A 19,231-nucleotide genomic window follows, 5' to 3' on the forward strand; every position below is an offset into this window, starting at 1 on the left:
ATGCGTGAGTCTACCTATCCATCACAAGGCTAAAGTATTAAAGCTAAGCTGCCCGGTCAACAGTACGCTAGTGCAGAACAGTAGTGCCACGGCCACTTGCACTGGCTCCTATGTGTCTGTTGCAACAGGTGCAAGCTGCGATAGCATTGCAGAAACGAATCACATCAGCACAGATGCGTTGCTCCAGATAAATGCTCTTCCCGGGGGTTGTGCTGGATTTCCCAATAACTTGACGTCTCTCTGTATTCAAGGAGCCTGCACGACTCGAGTCGTCCAGTCCAACGATACTTGTACTGCTCTCGCACAAGAAGCCAACTCTACGGTGGTACAGTTTCTGAGTTGGAATCCCAGCATCGATCCCCTGTGCATCAATCTTTACAAGCAAGTTGGACACGTAGTTTGTCTAAGTAATCCTCTAGGCTACACTGAGCTTTCATCGGCCTCTGTCGGCGGTGCTCCAACAGCCGCGACAACAGCAGCACCTGTGCCTACCGATGCAGCAACTCAGTCGAACCACGAATGCGGCTCATGGTACGAGGTGAACCCGGGAGATTGTACGTCGTGGAACTTATTGTCGAAGATTGCCGTTGCGTATATTTTGCTAATCCATATCTAGATTGTGCTTACGTATGCAACAAAAACGCGATATCGTTGAGTGATTTCTATTTCCTTAATCCGGAAATAGACTCGAATTGCACGAATCTCTTGGCGAACACATCGTACTGCGTCGGGGCAGTGGGTGATATCAGCACCTACGCGGGATATGCGGGATCATCAACTCTACTCACTAACGTTCCCACCTTTGCGACGACAGCAGACCCAGCATGGACTACAATGAGCAGTGTCTTCACGCCAACATATAATATCACTGCTACTGCGACTACACTCCCAATTGCTAATGGGTCGATCAGTGACTGTTTCTTGACATATGAGAATATCTGGGGTGCTGTACCGTGCCAATCTGCGGCAGACGAGTACGATATAGACGTACTCGATTTCATATCCTGGAATCCTAGCCTCGGAGATCCCACGACTTACTCGCCTACTGACTGCGTTCTCGCAAACACAACGCAATACTGCGTAGCTTTCTATGATCCTTCCCGTAAGAACATTTGATCAACACAAGACGATCTAAACTGACTTTGGTACCAGTTCTGCCCAACACAACTTCTGTCACGAACTACGTCACTCCGCCTAACGCGCTTCCGGACAGCACCACCGCGTGCGATGATTGGTGGGATGTTCAAACCGGCGATACCTGCGACCTCATTTTGAAGTCTGCTGATATTCCTCTGTCATCGTTCTATGCGTGGAATCCTACCATTGGCGATCAGTGCCAGAACCTATGGCTTAACACCTCTTACTGTGTTGCGGGGCCTGGCTGGACAAACGTAACCTACGCCAGCAGCACTTCGGCCATCATCACAATGTCGTCCACGTCAAGTGGAGGGTCGCCTGGTCCTACCCAATCAGGTATTGTAGCTGGATGTGACCAATGGTATGTGGTGGTCAATAAGGACACTTGTCAAAGCATCGCAGCGAATTTCTCTATATCGATCACCCAATTCGAGAACTGGAACCCTGCAGTCGGTTGTAAGTAATGCTCGAGGACATGCAAAGACAAGATGCCAACTCCAACAGCGGATTGTAAGAGCCTCTGGCTGAATGAAGCATATTGCGTACATGTGCCGGGCGCTACAACGATCGCGCCGTCAAGCACGAGTAGTGCAGCACCTACTACAACAGTGGTGCAGCCTCCGGGCCCTACACAATCTGGTATCGCGAGCAATTGTAACGCTTACGCTATTCCCATAGCAAACGATGGATGTTACAGCTTTGCTGAACGTTACTCCATCTCACTTGATCAATTATGTAAGATTTCCAGAACGAGAATTGCTAGTATCTCGTGACTGATCACCTTTCTCTAGATGAATGGAACCCCGCACTGGAAAATAATTGTTCCAAGTAAGTCTTTGGCTTTGATGTTTTGATACTTCGAAAATCACTGACATGATTCCAGTTTCTGGGGAGGCAAAGCGTATTGCATTGGAGTATCTACATGATGAGACTGCGACGTGAGTGTTTGAGAGAAGAGTGATGTGTACCTCGGACCTGCCGAGATTCTGAGAAACCAAAGAGCCCAAGTGTGCAGTCATCTCGAGCACAAGATCAGACACGCATGTAAATCCGACGGAAATCAATCATTGTTCGTCACTTGAATTAGGTGCAATAATGAAGTGCAGTTACATGAAGCACAGACACTCAATGATCCTACACCAAGGAAGGGTGTTTCAAGATGCGCCCATCTAACGCTACTGCAGCACAGTTCGAGTGGGGGCCGCGCCGAAACCTAAAGCACTGCCATACGTTCACTGCCATGGCCACATGCTGCAGGGGTGTGGCACTAGTGAAAGTACGGAGGTAGGAATCTGTGTATGCCTTGACGGACGTGCTAGTATAGGATGCCTGAGATATGCTCTACACTGCCTAGATTACATGTTATATCTCCCTTGCTTGATCGTCTTGCTCTTCTTTTACTCTATCGACCCCAGGATCTCGGAGCAACGGAGCCCTGTGAATTATAGATTGCCATACCAAACCTATGTTTCAATCATGACTTTCAACGATCTACCTTACTATTCTCCATTGTTGTTATGATCGCATCTCATCTGGAGGAAAATCTAGCAGATTATGCTTCCATATCGTAATCATGGAATTTCGCGATCGAGTCTTTAACGTTTCAGGAACTCCAACGTCACGACGCAAAGCCTTCACACAAATTATGCGAATATTATGACCTATGATCGCCGAAGTGCAGTTCGGAGCGTTGATATAGTACAGTTATTCAGCTTCCAAGACGTCAGGGGTGGTCAATTTAGTGAAATGGAGTCCGAGACAGATCCAAGGTTAGTACGGGGAACCTCCAAAAGAATTTTGACACAGGGACAGCCTTCGACCTAGAAAAGAGATGAAGAACGGGCTGGTGGATATTCGGTAAAGCCTTCATTTTCGACGGTTATCAGAACGGTTAGTCTATATAATGTCTTCTTCATAGGTCCCCTATTCACTACCCTCGAAGAGCACCGTGAGGCCATAACCTCGCCCCTTATCAACATCAGCACCGTTCTCAAGCAGCTGCTGGATGACATTGGCATAATCGTCCTCTGATGGAACCCAACGGTCGATGTTACCTTCGCTTGAGTCGCGAACGTCCCAGTCGCTTCTCCTCTTTGTTGCAGCGTAGAGTGCGTTGCTAACCTCACCTACGCCAGTGTCGCTGAACTCATATACCTCAGTGTTGACGTCGGCGCCCTTCTCAAGCAGCTTTCGCACAATTTCAACGTAACCGGCCTCTGATGCAGCCTGGAGCGCGTTGCTGTTGCTATGCTTATCACCTGTAGCATTGAAATCGGCGCATTTGTCGAGTAGCTGCTGTACAATCTCGACGTGACCTTCTGACGATGCAGCGTAAAGTGCATTGCCAAATCGGATGTTCGTGCAAATATCGGCGCCCTTCTCGAGTAGTTGCTGCACAATCTCAGTATGGCCGTTAAATGCTGCAATATACAGTGCACTGCAGTCGCCATTATAACCGCCTCTTGCGTTAACGTCAGCGCCTTTCTCGAGCAATTGTCGCACAATATCAGTATGTCCCCTCCACGTTGCAGAACAAAGGGTATCACTGCTGACATTGGCGCCCTGTTCAAGCAGTTTCTGGACAACAGTGGCGCTGCCGCTCATTGACGCGACATGGAGTGCATTGCCGTACTCCCCTTTCTCAGCGTTGACATTAGCGCCCCTTTTAAGCAGAATCTGCACGATGTCGAAATGGCCTTTGAATGATGCAGCCTGGAGTGCGCTGCCACGATTGCTTCTGGCGTCAATATTAACACCTTTCTGGAGGAGCAGCAGCACAATATCGGCATGGCCTTCGTACGATGCTACTTCGAGAGCATCGGTCTCGGCGTCCAGACCTCTCTCGACTAGCTGTCGCACAATGTCAACGTGACCATTCTTTGACGCAGCATAGAGAGCATCATCGCACTTCATATCGACGTCCTTTTTAAGTAGTAGCTGTACGATTTTAGTGTGACCTTCTTCTGACGCAACCTTGAGTGATTCTCCTTCGGCCTCCGCACCTTTTTCAAGCAGTCGGCCTCACCACTTTCAGCTGAGGCATTAAGAGCGCTACCGTTCCCGTTTCTGTCTTTAGCGTTGATATCAACGCCGTGATCAAGTAGTAGCTGTACGATCTCAATATGGCCTAAGCACGACGCAATCACTAGTGCGTCTCCTTCCGCTTTCGCACCTTTCTTAAGCAGTAGCTGCACAATATCGAGGTGACCATATCCAGATGCAGCATGAAGCACGCTTTTCTCGGCTACAGCGTTGATATCAGCGCCACTATCAAGCAGTAGCTGAACAATATCGAGGTAACCACTTCTAGATGCAGCCTGGAGTGCACTCCCGTCGTATCTGTTTACAGCGTTGATATCAGCGCCACTTTCAAGCAGTAGCTGAACAACATCGAGGTAACCACTTCTAGATGCAGCCTGAAGCGCACTCCCGTCGCCTCTGTTTCCAGCGTTGATATCAGCACCTCTATCGAGAAGAGTTCTTACAGCGCGAATATGGCCAAGTTCTGATGCCAGGTATAACGCTGTGTATCCATCCTCGTTTTTTGCTTCAAGATTAGTAAACTCAGCTGCTTCTGACGATGTCCTGTGCAAGTGAGCGATAAGACCAAATGAGGCAATCACAAAGATAGTGTTAGCATCGTGAGATACCACATCGCGGAGTCGGTTCTCAGTTGGGGAGCGTTCCCAGTACTCGCTAGCTGAAATCGTGGATAGTATATAGTTGTTCCACTTTACGAAGTCCTCAATTTGAGTAGTGAAGAGTGTACGAAGTGTTTGCTCAATCCTCGATTCGCCGCCGTTCTTGGTGGCGTATTCTGCATGCAATGGCCAGTGGTAGGCAGCGTAGTCGTCGGGCTGAACCGACTTGAGTCCCATCATCAGAGTCACGCACGCGTTGGTAGCCATGCTTTGCATTGACGCTTGCGCGAATTCATTTGTGCGCTTTTCCAAGAATTCTCTGACGGACAAGTGGGAAAACCTGAATTGATCCTGTCCCTCATCAAGATTGACTAGATCGAAGCACATGTCGAGTATAGTGTCGTTGGTCATAGAAGGCACTTCGGGAGCGCAGACTAGCTTGCACATTTCTGAGGTATTTAGTGGTCTTTGAGAGACAAGAAGCCATGAGAGTATCTTCCTGACCACCTCGGCCTGGTCCTCACCTAGCTCCACCATGTTGTGGTCATATAACTCCTGGTAAATCTTTTCCAAGCCAGGTGGCAGTTTGCCCAGACGGTCGAGAAGCACTGAGCGTTTCTTTAGTGTTGAATTTGAGTTGCAGTTCGACCCAGCGGAAACTAGAAGTAGCCATCAGATTTGGGTGAGTATGCAGCTGGACTGGCAGTCTCACTAACATTACCGCGGCACCGTCAACAAGGCTGTCCTCAATCTTTTGTCGCAATCCATCATTCACCTTCTCTGTGGGGAGCAGCTTCTTTTTCATTATCGCGTCCTTAACGCTACATCGTACGTAGCGGTTGATGTCAGCCTGATTTTGAGTGGCATCTATACATACGGCTAGATAGCCAACCATGGACGTTGAGATATCATAATAATTGTCTCTGCTTGTGATAAATATCTTGACTAGACTGGTTGATCGTGTCAGGATCGTCTTCAAAGAGTCGATCAAGTCTCTTCGCTTTGCGCTATCGCATTCATCTAGAGCATCGATTATGATGTAAGTCAAGGGGCGATATGCGATCGCGTCAATAATGATGTCGATAGCTTCATCGGCTGAAACTTCGCCAGCTGTTCGGCGCTTGTCAAATCTTTCCTTGAGCTTAGAATGTAGAGGCGGACCCCCTGGAAGATCCGAAGCTTGCCGCAAGAGAGAGCGTAGAATTTGTTCTGGGTCTGCACGTTCAGGCTCGGCGATATTCCTTGAACAGAAGAAGTACATCGGATAGGGGGCCTGGTGCTGCGTGTGTGCATCGATCAATGATCGAATGATTAGAGAGCTAGTGGCATGTCAGCACATTACTCAATCATTCACCTGATACAGTCAACTAACTAACAGCAATGTACTTTTACCAGATCCGGAACTGCCGTGGAGCCATAGCATCTGTGAGCGACTGCAGTCGTGCCAATCGCGGTAGTGAACGTCGCAAAAAAGCCATTCTCCAGTGCCTAAAAGTGCTTTCCCTTCCGCGACCTTGTAATGTTTTTGGTATGGGATTTTGGATGCCCAGTCCAACACGTTTTCGCTCTCGATACGACTCATGAAACTCGATACAGCCTCTATCGCTCGCTCGGTGCGGATAATAGGTTTCTCGATGTCCTTGAGATGATCTCGGACCCTTAAAGTCTCAGCATACTGTTGATGGATCCGATGATTGGAGATTTGGCGCGTGTAATTCTCGATGTCCAGCTTGGTGGCAGCCATTCGACCGAGATCACTGATGAATCCCGAGTCGGATGAGAAAAAGGCGGTGACGATACGACCTTCATTATGTTAGGAACCTTAATGACGTGCTCTGAGTTGACAGCTAACGCGACTTGTCCGTGAGACATCGTATGCAGCGGGCCATGAAGGCAAGAATGACAGTGTAAAGTTGTATAATCGCGCTTTCGAGCTGGTCATGCACATCGTAGGGTACATTCAAGTTGCTTTCTTCAATCTTGCTCCATACAAGATAAAAGGAAATTCTTTCGACGCCCTCAAGCACGGCGGCATGTTTATCAAGGTTGTTCATCGACATCTGACATCCTCCAGTGTTACATGATAATCAACATCAAATCCTTATGAAGACCCCTCACCTGCAACACGAGCCGTATCGCCGCCCACGGTAGTGCAGCATGTCCGAGATCATACTGTACGGCCGCATCCCCAACTTCGATGAACTTCTTCACCCACCGAGCTACCTTTTCGAGTGCGTCTCGTACGAAGAAGGCCTCCTCATTGGGCAGCTTGATCGACTTACCCTTCGACTCGGAGCTGTATCGACTAACCTCGACAAGTAGCTCTTCTGGCTTTGCGAAGTTTCCTGGAATGACGCTTCTATCTTTCTCACCAAGGGCATCGAGTGCTTCCTGCCAGAGATGGGGCCTACAACAAGTTTGTCGATCAGCAGGTGTTCGAACCCTTTCTTCTCAATCAGCTTGGGGTACTTTACCTGGCTGTGGTCATCTTGGAGACGTTCACGATTGACTTGGGCTATCGCATTCAATTCTGTTGTCGTGACAAAATGCGGTTGTATGAATCTCAGTGTTGAGGATGCTTTTGTCAGAACCTTCGAGTCTAAAGACACTAGAGGGCAAAGTAGGTCCCGCGCCTCCACAGCACTCGAAATCATCATACTTGTACAGGTAAGCATTGAAGGCTGGGTTAGGATGTGAAGTGGCGGAGCAGGTGGAGCAAAACAAATGAACCATGCAAGGCAGCCAGGGTGCAATCAGTTGCAGCGTTATCAGTGGCCCGATTACCTGCCAACGCATAAATAATGCTGGATAGTGTCAGGCCAGAATCACTCTTAGGCGGCCATGGTGATCAGGCATGCGGTCGACAATTTAAACCCGGAACCAAGCCAAAACTAAGGTAGCCCGTCCTGTCCATTTCCCAGCTGCTACTTGATAAGCATATCACGAACGTATCAGCAGACCAGATAGCATATCACAAGAGCTATCAGAAAGCGCAGAGTCTGAAAGAACGATTCAGAGCATTGATTCAGAGCTTTGTCTGGGTTGAATATTCTCGTAGAACCTTGTGTTAATTCGTTTGATTGTAGAGCTGACAGGGAGGGCACATTTAATTTTCGGATTATATCGTCATTGAGACTGCACCGTGGGTGACAGCCTTGGAAACATTGTGACCCGAGACATCAGAGAGCGGCTCCAGCTTCCTTTCACACAAGTGTTATGCCTTCGTTGTTGCGAGATGCAATGGTTAATAAATTAGGACTAGCACGGTCAGCGCGGGTAAGCTTCGGACAAACAAGTGGTTGCACAAGTCATAGACTTCTCCCGATAGATTATGCAGTTACCTTTAATCAAGTCACATCATTGATTCCAACATTCGTACAAGCTGCTGAGAGCGAGATTCGGCGGGTCTATATAGTTAAGTCAGGGGTCATGATGACTGCAACCCACTGTGCTGCCACACAACGCTGACGCGACTTGCAAGATTCGTTCACATGTCCGCTGATCGCGTTGAAGAGATGTTGGATGTGGCTCCGGCAACTTCGCTCAAATAAACTCCAGTAACGGAGATCGGAGGAACGGAGCATGATTACTCCGAAGAGCGCTAACAATGATCATTGGAATTCCAAGATATGACTAATCAAGAGGCCTTGCGGGTTCTGCAGCAGAGCCTCACTACAACGTCGAATTTCGTGGGCCATGTAATAAGATTACGATAGCACCCCAGACAAGCGACAACATCGCAATTGAGCCTGATTCGGGGAATTAGTACAACTGATATCGAACTTGCTGTGGAGCTTCCCAAGCTTGTAGTGACTACAATCAATCACGCTGAGACCTGCAGCGATGAATATTTCGTGGGCATTTGAAATTATGACAGTATACAAAGTTTACTTTAGATCTGGAGTATAGAATATAATTTATCATAGTATGCTGAGACTGGAATGCTTTCTCCCTCACTACGTGATCCCCGCAAGCAGAAGTCGGTATTAACACGACTAACTAACTCATCAACGCCGAAATCCTCGTATCAGTACTAAACCTCACATCTGCACTCCTCCTATCGCCAGGTCCACCCTTCGACCCTCCGCCTCTCCCATCACCTCCCCCAACACCTAGAAAACCATCACCACCATCTGCACCACCAGACGAGAACATTGCCCCCGCCGAAGTACCGTTATTAGTGGCTCCGACGGTCATGGACGTTGTTCTTACGTCTCGTGTAACGCGGACGACGGTGCCGGCGGATGTATAGTCTGTTTCACACGTTGGTGTTGGGTGTGCCGCGGTTGTCGCTCCGGAGGCCGGAATAGGTGTGGTAGGAGGCGCAAGATTTGAAGATGTGCGTTTCTCGGCCCAGAGCGCGGCTGCGGCGCTGCCTTTACGGGGCTTTGTGGTTGATCTGGATCGATGGCTGCTATCTGGGGCTGAGAGGGGGCGTGCGGAAGACGAGGAGAGGAATGAAGAGGAGGTGGGGGTTGTGACGAGGGATGGAGATGAGGATGAGATGAGGGGCGGGGAGAGTAGGTTTGTCGATGATGTTGCTGGTGGCGGAAGCATGGGTACGATGTCGATGCTTGGGAGGAGATGGGTTCCGGGTTTCAAAGGAATGAGAATTATGGAGAAGTGCTTTTCTTCTCTTTCTTCGCCTCCCTCTTGTTCCTTGATTTCGTCCTTGGGCGTTGACGGTAGAGACGATATACCGTCGAAGGAAAAGTGTGCACGACGTTGTCCGCCAATCAGCCATGTCTCTGTTGGATCTCGCAGACTGTAAACAAAGTTCGAAGGTTCATCGTCCTGTTGATCTTGCTCATTAAATCGAGATGCTGACGAGGTCCTCGAGGAGACAAGGGGAGATGCGGTGGCCCAGCGTCGGGTGTGTGTTATGCGTAGGTCCGCTATCAGTGGATTGCCCATTACGCTTGTCACAGGTGTCTTTGGACCTCTGACTGACGGAGCTGAATCAGACGAAGCAGGATCACGAGTTGACAGAGTTGCGGTGTGCACGACATCTATCGTTGGGACGTCTACTGTGATCGTAATTTCCCGGTGAGCAGATGACTGATGAGCACCAGGTGTCGTGGGATCAAACGCCATGTGCTTGTTTTGCTGGAGGAGGAAATGTCAGTTTGATTCCATACGTAGCCAATAATGAGCGTGAAAGAGTATAACTCACCCTATGCCAGTCGCGCAACCATGCTGCTAGACCATCTTGCGAAGCCGCAGGTAGATCAACAATAGAGTGATCCCAGCCGACACTCTCATATGATGGTAGACGCAGCTCGCGCAAAAGCACTGCTCGTTCCAACTGCAGAGCCAAAGCGTGCGATTGGACACCGTCTCGAAGCAGTGGAAGCAAGAGGCGTCTCAAATGCTGGTAGGGACTATTCTCCAGGGCAGCTCTCAGTGAAGTAGTGATTCGATCGAGGACAATTTCGTCAACGCAGAGATAATGCACTGTCATAGCAAGAGCAGCTTCTTTCTTGTCTAGTGTCAGAACTTCATCCACGGTTTTCTTCGTGATCTTATATGTCAGATTAGCGGGCTGCTTGTCGAACACAGTCATTGATGGTGGACAAGGCAGCGCTTTCACGGCATACGCTGCAGAGTCAGCAAGTGTCACCTTCGTGACCTGTAGGGGAACCGAGTTGGTTGTTCGTATGGAGAACCTCGAAAAGAGGCTCTTTGCTTTGAAGATGTCGTGAACATCGACATCTAACGGCAGTTCGATGATGATGACGCACGTACTGACGAAGACAAAAGTACCGGCGGAGGTCTTGTACTGAGCTTCTATCTTGATTGTCACATCGCTGCGACTGTGCTCCAGGCTATATGGAAGCGCGATTCGTACTTGCTGATTCGCATCGATGGCTTCGGTATGCAAGAGTCCGCCTTGGGATGTGTCGAGCTCGATGCCTTCGCCGAGTGTCGTTGCTTCAGCAGTATGCAGTCGTAAACCAGCTGATGCTGCTCGTAGACGAAGGTCGAGGCTTTCGACAGCGTTACGTCCAGTATTAATGTCAATCACGACATCTCGCAGCTTGTCAACATAGATTTGCCTTGTCAGTGAAGCACGAACTTCAAATGCATCTCCATGCGGGAAAATCAAAACTGCCGGACCAGTGCTCGCAGCATCCTGCTCAGCCTTCGTGGCGTTCGTGATACCCAATGGGGTAGCTTGAGGCTTAGGCTGAAAATCGTGGATGAATCGCAGTTTGTCGGAGTCGAGCACAAGCTTATCGACAAGATGACCGCCATATGTAGTGATCTGATACACTCATCAGCCCACATTCGCATATCCAGAAATGGTTTCAAACTTACATTTGAATGGAGCTTCAACTTCATCAAACCTCGTTTCAGCTCGACTTCAGTATCACTACCAAGCCATATCTCCTGCACCGGCTCCTGTGTGCTCACAAGTCGCAGTCGTACTTTCTCGAGCGTGAACTCGTCCTCAAGCAGATGACGGAACTGCACATCCAAGCAGAATCCATCCTTGTCTTCATAATGTGTGACCTCTGGACTGATGTGTATGTCGTCGAAGAAATCCATCATGGGTGAAGTGAAATTATAGGGTAAGTCCTTAGAGTAGACGGACAGATCTGCCAATATACCGTTGATATCAATTGCCTCATCATCATGCCATGCTGACGACGGATCGCGAGTCGCGAATCGCATCTTAGGTAGCTTCTGCGCGCGTTGTCGTGCTATAACTTTGCTAAGCAGGCTCAGCATGACGCGCATGTACTCATCCTTTCGGTGTAGTTCTTTCAGGCATTTCGCATATGCTCTAAGCATCTCGGCGTGCACATATGTCCAATTCCCTTGTAGGTAAACAGGCGATGATTTTTGGAAGAGGGTTGCTGCTTGAGCATAGTCGCCAATTTGGCTGGGAAAAGTGAGCAGGTCGTAGACGACGAGTGTAGAGTGGAGACCTACTATTTGAGCACCGCGAGATCGCTGGTCATAATGTTCGATGAGTTGGTACGATTGGCAATAACGAAATGTGATAGAGCGAGGTTGGTCAATTGCTATGTAGGAAATTAGTACAGCACGGAAGATGTCTTATAGAGCCCACTTACCTCATATGCGGCTCTAAAGTCTTGCTCTGTCGTCAAAACGGTGGATAGCGCGGCACTGAGTAGTGTCTTGGAGTTAGCGTCAGACATCTCCTCCGATCCAGCATCAGGTGCGGTAGCATCGTCTTCGTCATCCTTGTCGTTCAAATTCACTTCAGTCACAGGCGTAGTGCTGACAAGCGCCGCCCAGCCAGTCTTCCAACCCTTCTTCCTCGCCATTGTCTCTATAATGTTGCGTTGCATGGTGAAGAGCTCAGCCCGACTAGCAGCGAGTCCAGCAACACCGGCACCTACTTGGCCGAGAGTCATGCTACTCGGCATTGCGCTAGGCATCTTATTGAAGCGGTCTTTCTCAAGAGATGCAGGTGTCAACGAAGAACTAGAGGAAGATCCGCTCTTCTGGAGTGAGCTTGATCGATTCGCATGTGTGTTTGCGCCTTGCGGGAAACTGAAAGCATTGCCATCTCCACGATTATGGCTACCAGAACCGGGTCGCTGCGGAGTAGACAGACCATCACTAGAGGTCTGGGAGGATGGCAATCTGTCAGAGACAGTTTCGGCGAGTATCTGATCTATCACAGCATATGTCCAAGAAGAGGCGACATTTTCAACAAGTGAATCGATCTGAAGAGAAGAGGATTGAGATTCTGGTTGGGACCTACAAAGACTATCAACATGGATTTCTACGTTGGGTGAATACAAAGTGTGATCGTACTCATTTCTCAGACCGTGTCTCAAGACTCGAGAATTGCTGGCTGCAAAGGCAGCCGCGCGCTTACATGCTTGAGCCAAGGAAGCCAGGTTATCGTCCTTTGCAACGGATTGGCTTGACTGAGGTCTCTTCTGCTGGGCCGGGCCCAACGCAGCAGACAGGCGAATTAGTAGTGTTCTCTGCCTAGCAAAGATGTAAAGATGGAAGTCAAAGAGACAGATCGTGCTCTTGACTATCTCACCACGATAGTCTTTCTTGGTCAGATCTAGAGGGTCAGTGAAGATGGCTTGCAGCTTCTGGTCAGCATTATCGTTTCCAGCTGTTGAGGATTGTACGATCTGCTGCAAAGCGTCTCTATGCGGCTGCATGTCACCCAGGAAAGTACCGTTGGCTGCATCAGTACCAGAGACACTATCTCGGACAGCAGTGTCAAGACCAGCAGACAGTTCATCGTAGATAGCCAATGCATCTTCAACAAGACCTACGCTCTCAAAGCCTCTGGCAAGGCCTTCCTTTAGTGTGAAGAAAGTGCAAAAATTCCAGCCGGGTAAGGCACGCTGCGCGTCTTTCTCCCGGATATCATCTTCGTACTGTGAAACTCGCATGTCAAAAGACGTGAGTATCAAGGTCTTGAACTTCGAGACGAGGTCCTGCCAAGCATTGTCTTGCTCCTGAGGGCTTTCAGTGTACATTGAAGGCACAGGTGAGTGCGGCAGGACGTTGGCAGGAACATCCTTTTTCTGCAGCCTGATCTGAGCAACACGGTCAGGCGCCGACTTGCTCGAAACATTGAAGTCGGCACGGATCTTGTCTAAGACGGTTCGAGTGCTTTTGCCGGGCCATTTGGCCGTGCTCTGCGGTCTCTCAACAAGCTCATCGGGGTCTTTCTTGGAGGCGGCAGTCCATCGAGGCTCACTCGCGGCAACGGTGTCGGGTATGACAACATGCAAAATCAGCCACTCACAAGCGTCATGGTTCTCTACTTTACTGGCTTGAGGAGTGGTCTGTATGGGAGGAGTGTTTTGTTTGATCCAGTCGCGCAGCAGCTGGCGTTTGCTGACTTTATAGGCATCTTTGTCGTCGCATCGTAGCAAGTAAATCTTGAGGTATGGAGTCTGCAATAGACCGGGTATCTGATGTCGTCTTTCTTTGCCTGATCCAGCACTGCTGCCATCGGTATTTGGGCCAGTCGAATCTAGACGCTGCAGCTGCGTAACTCCATTCTTCGCCGCAGTCGCAGCATCAGGAACAAATTCAACATGGAGGGCTCCGATTGAGCGAAGTGGTCGCGTGGGCGACTTCCAATTGAGGTTCCGTAGGGGTAGTCTTGCTGCGAGATCTTGCGATATCAGAGGGAATACGCCAGATGGATCATGGTACTCGACTGTACATCACTGTCAGCCATCTCATTGCAGTTTACTAGCAGCAATAACAATGATGCTTCACCTGTGACTTTAGAGCTCAGAGAGGCCTCCATCATCGCATCTGCATATCACCAAGACGGCGTCAATTGGTGTATATATTGACCTAAGTACTGCGCATTTCCTGTGATCGGGTCTATGCGTCGCTATTTACACCACCTCACCTCTTGCGACAACACAAATAGGCTAAAGGAATAGGACAGAGAGAGCACTAGTCTGGGTAGTCCACCTCACTACTGTGACCATGGGTGATGCGGGCAATAATAACATCTTGTTTGCCTCGTTTGCAGCTCTTCACATGCTGAGCAGCTGCCGTGCTGCTTCTAACCCCATACTTTCACGTATTTGTAGCGTATAATTGTAACACAACAAAAGTCCGGGGTGAAATAGGGATTAAAGTAACACCTACACCATTCGGATATACAAACATCTCGAGATTTATCTATAACCACGACATTTTGACTTGTCGCTATACCCGGAACTTCACATCGCATCTCAAACTCAGCACACAATGGTACATGATAACCCTTTCGCCCACCCACCTTTCAAGTCCACAACAGTAATGGCGCGCTTGCATTTATACATGCGTAGCTTCCATTCTTTCTCGGAAGCAAAAAATAGAAGATCAACAGGGTATATAAAAGACCAAAGAGCTAACCCCCCTTTCGCACAGCTCGGACAACTCGTAGGCGGCTCAATGCTCGTAGCATCAACAGCGATATTCCTTTACTACACGATATGGACTCTCCTGATGGTACATCTCCTTCGCCCCTCCCTCCCTTCCTCTCTCTACCTCCACCAATAAATACTGACCACAAAAAAAAGCCCTTCGTCGACCCCTCGCACCCCTCCCAATCTCTCTTCCCACCCCGCGTATGGGCGATCCGCATCCCCGTCATCCTGATCCTCGTGGGTGGCGCCGTGGTCGGCAGTTTCTTGTCGCTGGTCATGATCAAGAGTAATAGGAAGAGGGCGCTCAAGGCTGCGCAGGCGCAGAAGAAGAAGTAGATGGATCGGAGTAGATGAGTCGAAGAGCGGAGATATGTGGGACGAGAATGGGATGGGGTTGGCGGGTATGAGCAACAGGGGGGATTAGAAGGCAGGAGCTAGGATATGGGGGCGTCGGTCTTCCCTCCTTTGAGTCTGTACCTGTTCCTTTGGTGATTGTATGGGGACTGGAAAGGGAACGAAAAGAGGGCGCACGTATACATCTTGTGTTTGGACTGAAAAAAAGAACATATATATCTCATCTTCCAAAGAAGCTTTTATCAAAGATCAAGCAGCTATGATTTAAGAGCTCGAAGAAGTGATACACTGTTGCAAAGTGCCATTCGTGCTGAGAACGGCTTCTGTCACCACTCAGACTCCCATAGTCTATGGACTACATGCGCTCTTCTCTTGTGCAACATATCTTCTCGTGTACCATTACCAAAGAGTGAAAAGAGCTGTCTCTGACTCAAGTTCTATCTCACATGATCACACAATCGTCTCCAATGACTATTCGTCCGCCGACTGTACCAATAGCCGCACCTTCATCATCATCACCGTCTTCTCCTGTTGCACCCTCGGCTCTTCTTCGTCGAATATGCTGGGCCAGCGTCGCGAGCATGCTCCTCTGTGAAAGACTTCATTAGCTGGTGATACAAAAGAATACATGTCAAAGATGAACTTACAGTGACAAAAGCTTCGTTATTGCCGCCTTGTCTGTCGACATCGTTGCGACTGACAATTTGGTACTCTTTGTGCATTCGCTTCCTTGAAGTCAATCCTCCTGGTGCCACGTACTCCTCATCTTCGTCCATGTCGCCATCTGTACCACGAACCGGCATCGCGGGTTCGGACGTGCTTGCCATTGTCGCTCGCCAAGGTTGGCGTCTGTTTCTGCCCCAAGAGACTCCCGATATGCTGGAAAAGTCACTAGCATCGACAGCCTCGATACCACGGCCAAGTCTTGCCGCCTCTCTCGCCCTGAAGTCAGGCGAGAAGATCTTGATTGTGTGGTCGATTCCACTGACTGCGAGCAATGGCTCGTAAGGATGCCCTTGCATTACATTGACAACTTCGCCATCTCCCTCGAGAATGTTGACAAGCTGACCGCTCTTCCGATCCCAGATGAAGAGGTTTCCGTCATCTGATCCGGACATAACGTACTCGTCCTGCAAACCAAAATAGTTGACGTCTTTGACTGTTCTCACATTGCAGTGCCCAGCATAGACCCTGTTGTGTGTTGCGCAAGCAACATTTTCCTCAACCTTCTCCCGCAGTCGCCGTCGCTCGAAGGCGCTCCTGTAGAGTGGCAGACCGTACTCCTCATCATCGTCCTCGTCCTCCTCTTCGTCAACCTCCTCTTCCTCTTCTTCGATACGCTCGCCATCACCATGTGTGTCTGCATCCTCGTCATCATCGTCGTCATCATCATCATCATCATCATCATCATCATACTCTTCATCGAACTCTTCTGCATCGCTTCCTTCCACTCGGTTTACCACGGCGGTGCGGAAACCCTCCACTGTGACATCTTCGTCGGCATATACGGTTCCTAGATCGTCGACTGCGAGAGTGGGCGGCGATATGTGATTGATCATCTCGAACGCCTCGACGGCTGGCTCCGCTTCATCGGGGTCGATATCCTGCTGCCGTTCAAGGATACTAGCTTCTTCTCGGAGGGTATGTGTGCCGAGACCACCAAAAGCATGATCTACAAAGGCAAAATTGACGCCTTCGCCCGCGTTCATCAATAAACCGCGAGCCACTTCATAACCCCAGTGAAGTAGGGCTGTAGTTCTATCCTGCGCAAACGCTCTGCGCCCCTCGACGAGACTTGAACCTTCCAGCGCCGAGTCTGGCGTGTATGCGAGGTCGGTGAATGGAATTTGAAGTGCTGCAGCAAAAGCTGCGACAGCTGCCTTCTCACTAGCATAGAGTATCCGGTTCTCGTCGGTCTCGAACCTCGAAGCATCGACATTCACCACCGGTCTGTCAGACGCAAGCTCCATCAGATAGGGTATGAGCAGGTCATCCATTGCTTGGAAGCCCGAATTCTTTGGCACAGGTAATCGCAGTGCATGACGCGCCATGGGTGATGCGCTTGAAAAGCCTTCCAGCAGCGTACCAATGCCACTGGCAAGCCATAGAAAAATAGCTTTGAGGAAGTCGTAGCCAAATATCTCATGCTTCGGTGCGTCCGGCCCTTCATTAGGAATGAAAGTGATTGCACTAAAGTGGGACAATGTCGCAGACTGGCCTGGCGTCTGTAGTATGCCACCAAGTGCTCGTGCAATGACGCCAGCGGCCTGAACGAAGCGGCAAGCAGAATCTCTTTGCGAGCGTAGAGTTCGGTGAAGGATAACATCCTCGACCAGACCATCGATGGGATACCGCCAGTCTCGGCTTATCGTGAGGAACTCGGGGTAGATCGTTGCGGCATAGCCCAAGACAGAGGTGAATGAGGCGGCATGTCCGGTAATGTCTCGCTGAGATGTATTTGCAGCAGGTCCCAAGGTGAACATGCTCTTCCGCAATTGCACTACGTTTCTCGCAAGCCGATATGATCTACGTTGGGCGTCTGTAAGTACAGATTCACGCAAAGAAGATAATGGACTGGCAGGACGCGGCGAACTGTCGATGGGAATGTCTTCCGTCTGCCCGTTCTGGTATTGTACTCTTAAAGCCATCTCGCCTTCATAATTAGATGATGCGGGCGTCTCAGTCCGTTGCCTAGATTCCGCTCGCGAGGTCCCCTCTTGAGAAAGCGAACGCTGGCTTCCGGCTTTCCTCTTTCGCTTTCTTTCGTTACTCTCTCTGGCTCTTCGGCTAGTACCTACACTTGACGAAGGTGAGGCGGTTCCTATTTGTTCACTGACATCGGGGCTTCGCAGCAAGTCGAAGCTGTAGATGTGATCGCCTGACCAGCTGACAATCATCTCGTTAGGAAAGGCATCACTGATCTTGCAGGCGGTGATATGTCCGTTGTCTGTGCGTCGCATTTTAGGCTGACCATTAGGTGCAAACTTTCTCACGCAGCGTGTAGCTTGACTCAGCAGGTCTGCATCTTCGGCTGTGGTTGTGGGGAAAGTAGGAGATGCACCACGCTCCAACAGTATGTCTCTGCCTGTCATTCTCCGATCGTGCAGAAAGCAGTGAAGGTGAGCCCCTCCAAGAGCGATATAGTGTGGCTGACTAGGAGAGCAAGAGATGGTATTGAGATCAAGGTTGTATCGCTTGTACGAGATCAAGGGAGGAGGGACGTTGGAGTCGTCTGAACTCACGAAACGACTTCCGGGGGATGGGTAAGCCGAGGACGGTTGCCTCAGATCCCACTGTCGGACCTCGCCGTCCTCTGAGCAAGTCATGAAGAGATGCGGCGAAGACTCAGTGACGATTCTTTTGACCCGATCGCCGTGGGACCGGTAGACACGGCAATTAGTATTCCCATCTGTTAGGTAACGAGTGTCGTTGCGGAGGGCACTGGTCACACCTTGTCGTCGACCTTGAGTGGACAGTGACGATGCCGCCGATGGCTGTGAGCTAGCTCCGGCATATTCGAGATCAAACACCCTGACTTCGGAGTCACCAGCGGCAGTGATGAGGGTACGATCATTGGAGTGAGGCATAAATTTCACAGAGAATATGTTGGCGGTATGGCCGGTGGCCACAGTAGTGGTCAGAGCGAACTGCGAGATGGAGTGATCAGGCTGGTAAGTATGGATGTTCAAGTGCTGATCATCAGACCCCGAGGCAAGGAGTCGACCGGACTTGGCCCAAGACAAGGCATTTACACATCCAGAGTGTCCATCGAGTTCATTTACGATGTCCAGATTCTTGATCCAGCTCTTGTCGCCGTACAGTGATCGGATCTTCCTGATTCCTCCAAGCGAGTCTTGCAGCTCTCGTCTCAGGAGAGTTTCACCGAGAGCGTCCCTCATTTTGTGAGCGAGGCTAGATGGTACTGTGGTCTCGAGGTAGATAGCAAGAGTATTTAATGATTCAGCGAGCGAGGATCAAATTGTGTAAGCTTGCGAAGCAAGTTACTAAAAACATGGTTTGAGTCGACTTAGTCCCTTCCAATAACAAATGGCTAATTGTGAGACTGCAGGGAGCTGCTCGATCCAAGATTGACCATCTGCTAGTTACAGGATGCTACAGCACTCTACCTCGGAGACAATATAACGATCCTTTTGCTCGTCGTAGTACAGATGGCATGGTATGTCATCAGACATGACTGGGAAGTGACCTAAAGTACCC

The 19,231-nt window shown here is 49.7% G+C and overlaps 6 protein-coding genes across 6 annotated transcripts; 2 read left to right on the forward strand and 4 right to left on the reverse strand.

The window, feature by feature from the left end:
• Nucleotides 1-834: 834 nt before the first annotated feature.
• On the forward strand, nucleotides 835-2,063 carry AAFC00_005173 (uncharacterized protein; the record flags this gene model as incomplete). Its single annotated transcript, XM_069348604.1, has 5 exons — nucleotides 835-1,102; nucleotides 1,153-1,593; nucleotides 1,642-1,872; nucleotides 1,929-1,965; nucleotides 2,021-2,063. 5 exons carry the CDS (start codon nucleotides 835-837, stop codon nucleotides 2,061-2,063), a joined length of 1,020 nt encoding a protein of 339 aa, XP_069202750.1.
• Nucleotides 2,064-3,060: 997 nt separating this feature from the next.
• On the reverse strand, nucleotides 3,061-5,315 carry AAFC00_005174 (uncharacterized protein; the record flags this gene model as incomplete). The annotated part of the gene is made up of 2 exons (XM_069348605.1): nucleotides 3,061-4,074; nucleotides 4,140-5,315. The coding sequence occupies 2 exons, from the start codon at nucleotides 5,313-5,315 to the stop codon at nucleotides 3,061-3,063; spliced, it is 2,190 nt and encodes a 729-aa protein (XP_069202751.1).
• Nucleotides 5,316-6,854: 1,539 nt separating this feature from the next.
• AAFC00_005175 (uncharacterized protein) lies at nucleotides 6,855-7,266 on the reverse strand (the record flags this gene model as incomplete). Its single annotated transcript, XM_069348606.1, has 2 exons — nucleotides 6,855-7,185; nucleotides 7,253-7,266. 2 exons carry the CDS (start codon nucleotides 7,264-7,266, stop codon nucleotides 6,855-6,857), a joined length of 345 nt encoding a protein of 114 aa, XP_069202752.1.
• A 1,511-nt stretch (nucleotides 7,267-8,777) lies between these two features.
• On the reverse strand, nucleotides 8,778-14,043 carry AAFC00_005176 (uncharacterized protein; the record flags this gene model as incomplete). Its single annotated transcript, XM_069348230.1, has 6 exons — nucleotides 8,778-9,884; nucleotides 9,952-11,043; nucleotides 11,097-11,664; nucleotides 11,715-11,806; nucleotides 11,858-13,950; nucleotides 14,013-14,043. The coding sequence occupies 6 exons, from the start codon at nucleotides 14,041-14,043 to the stop codon at nucleotides 8,778-8,780; spliced, it is 4,983 nt and encodes a 1,660-aa protein (XP_069202753.1).
• Nucleotides 14,044-14,498: 455 nt separating this feature from the next.
• Nucleotides 14,499-14,995, forward strand: AAFC00_005177 (uncharacterized protein; the record flags this gene model as incomplete). The annotated part of the gene is made up of 3 exons (XM_069344922.1): nucleotides 14,499-14,501; nucleotides 14,661-14,741; nucleotides 14,813-14,995. The coding sequence occupies 3 exons, from the start codon at nucleotides 14,499-14,501 to the stop codon at nucleotides 14,993-14,995; spliced, it is 267 nt and encodes an 88-aa protein (XP_069202754.1).
• Nucleotides 14,996-15,455: 460 nt separating this feature from the next.
• On the reverse strand, nucleotides 15,456-18,912 carry AAFC00_005178 (uncharacterized protein; the record flags this gene model as incomplete). Its single annotated transcript, XM_069344923.1, has 2 exons — nucleotides 15,456-15,602; nucleotides 15,661-18,912. The coding sequence occupies 2 exons, from the start codon at nucleotides 18,910-18,912 to the stop codon at nucleotides 15,456-15,458; spliced, it is 3,399 nt and encodes a 1,132-aa protein (XP_069202755.1).
• Nucleotides 18,913-19,231: the final 319 nt, after the last annotated feature.

This window comes from Neodothiora populina, assembly GCF_041146345.1.
Source record: "Neodothiora populina strain CPC 39397 chromosome Unknown canker_contig_5, whole genome shotgun sequence".
Classification (NCBI taxonomy): domain Eukaryota; kingdom Fungi; phylum Ascomycota; class Dothideomycetes; order Dothideales; family Dothioraceae; genus Neodothiora; species Neodothiora populina.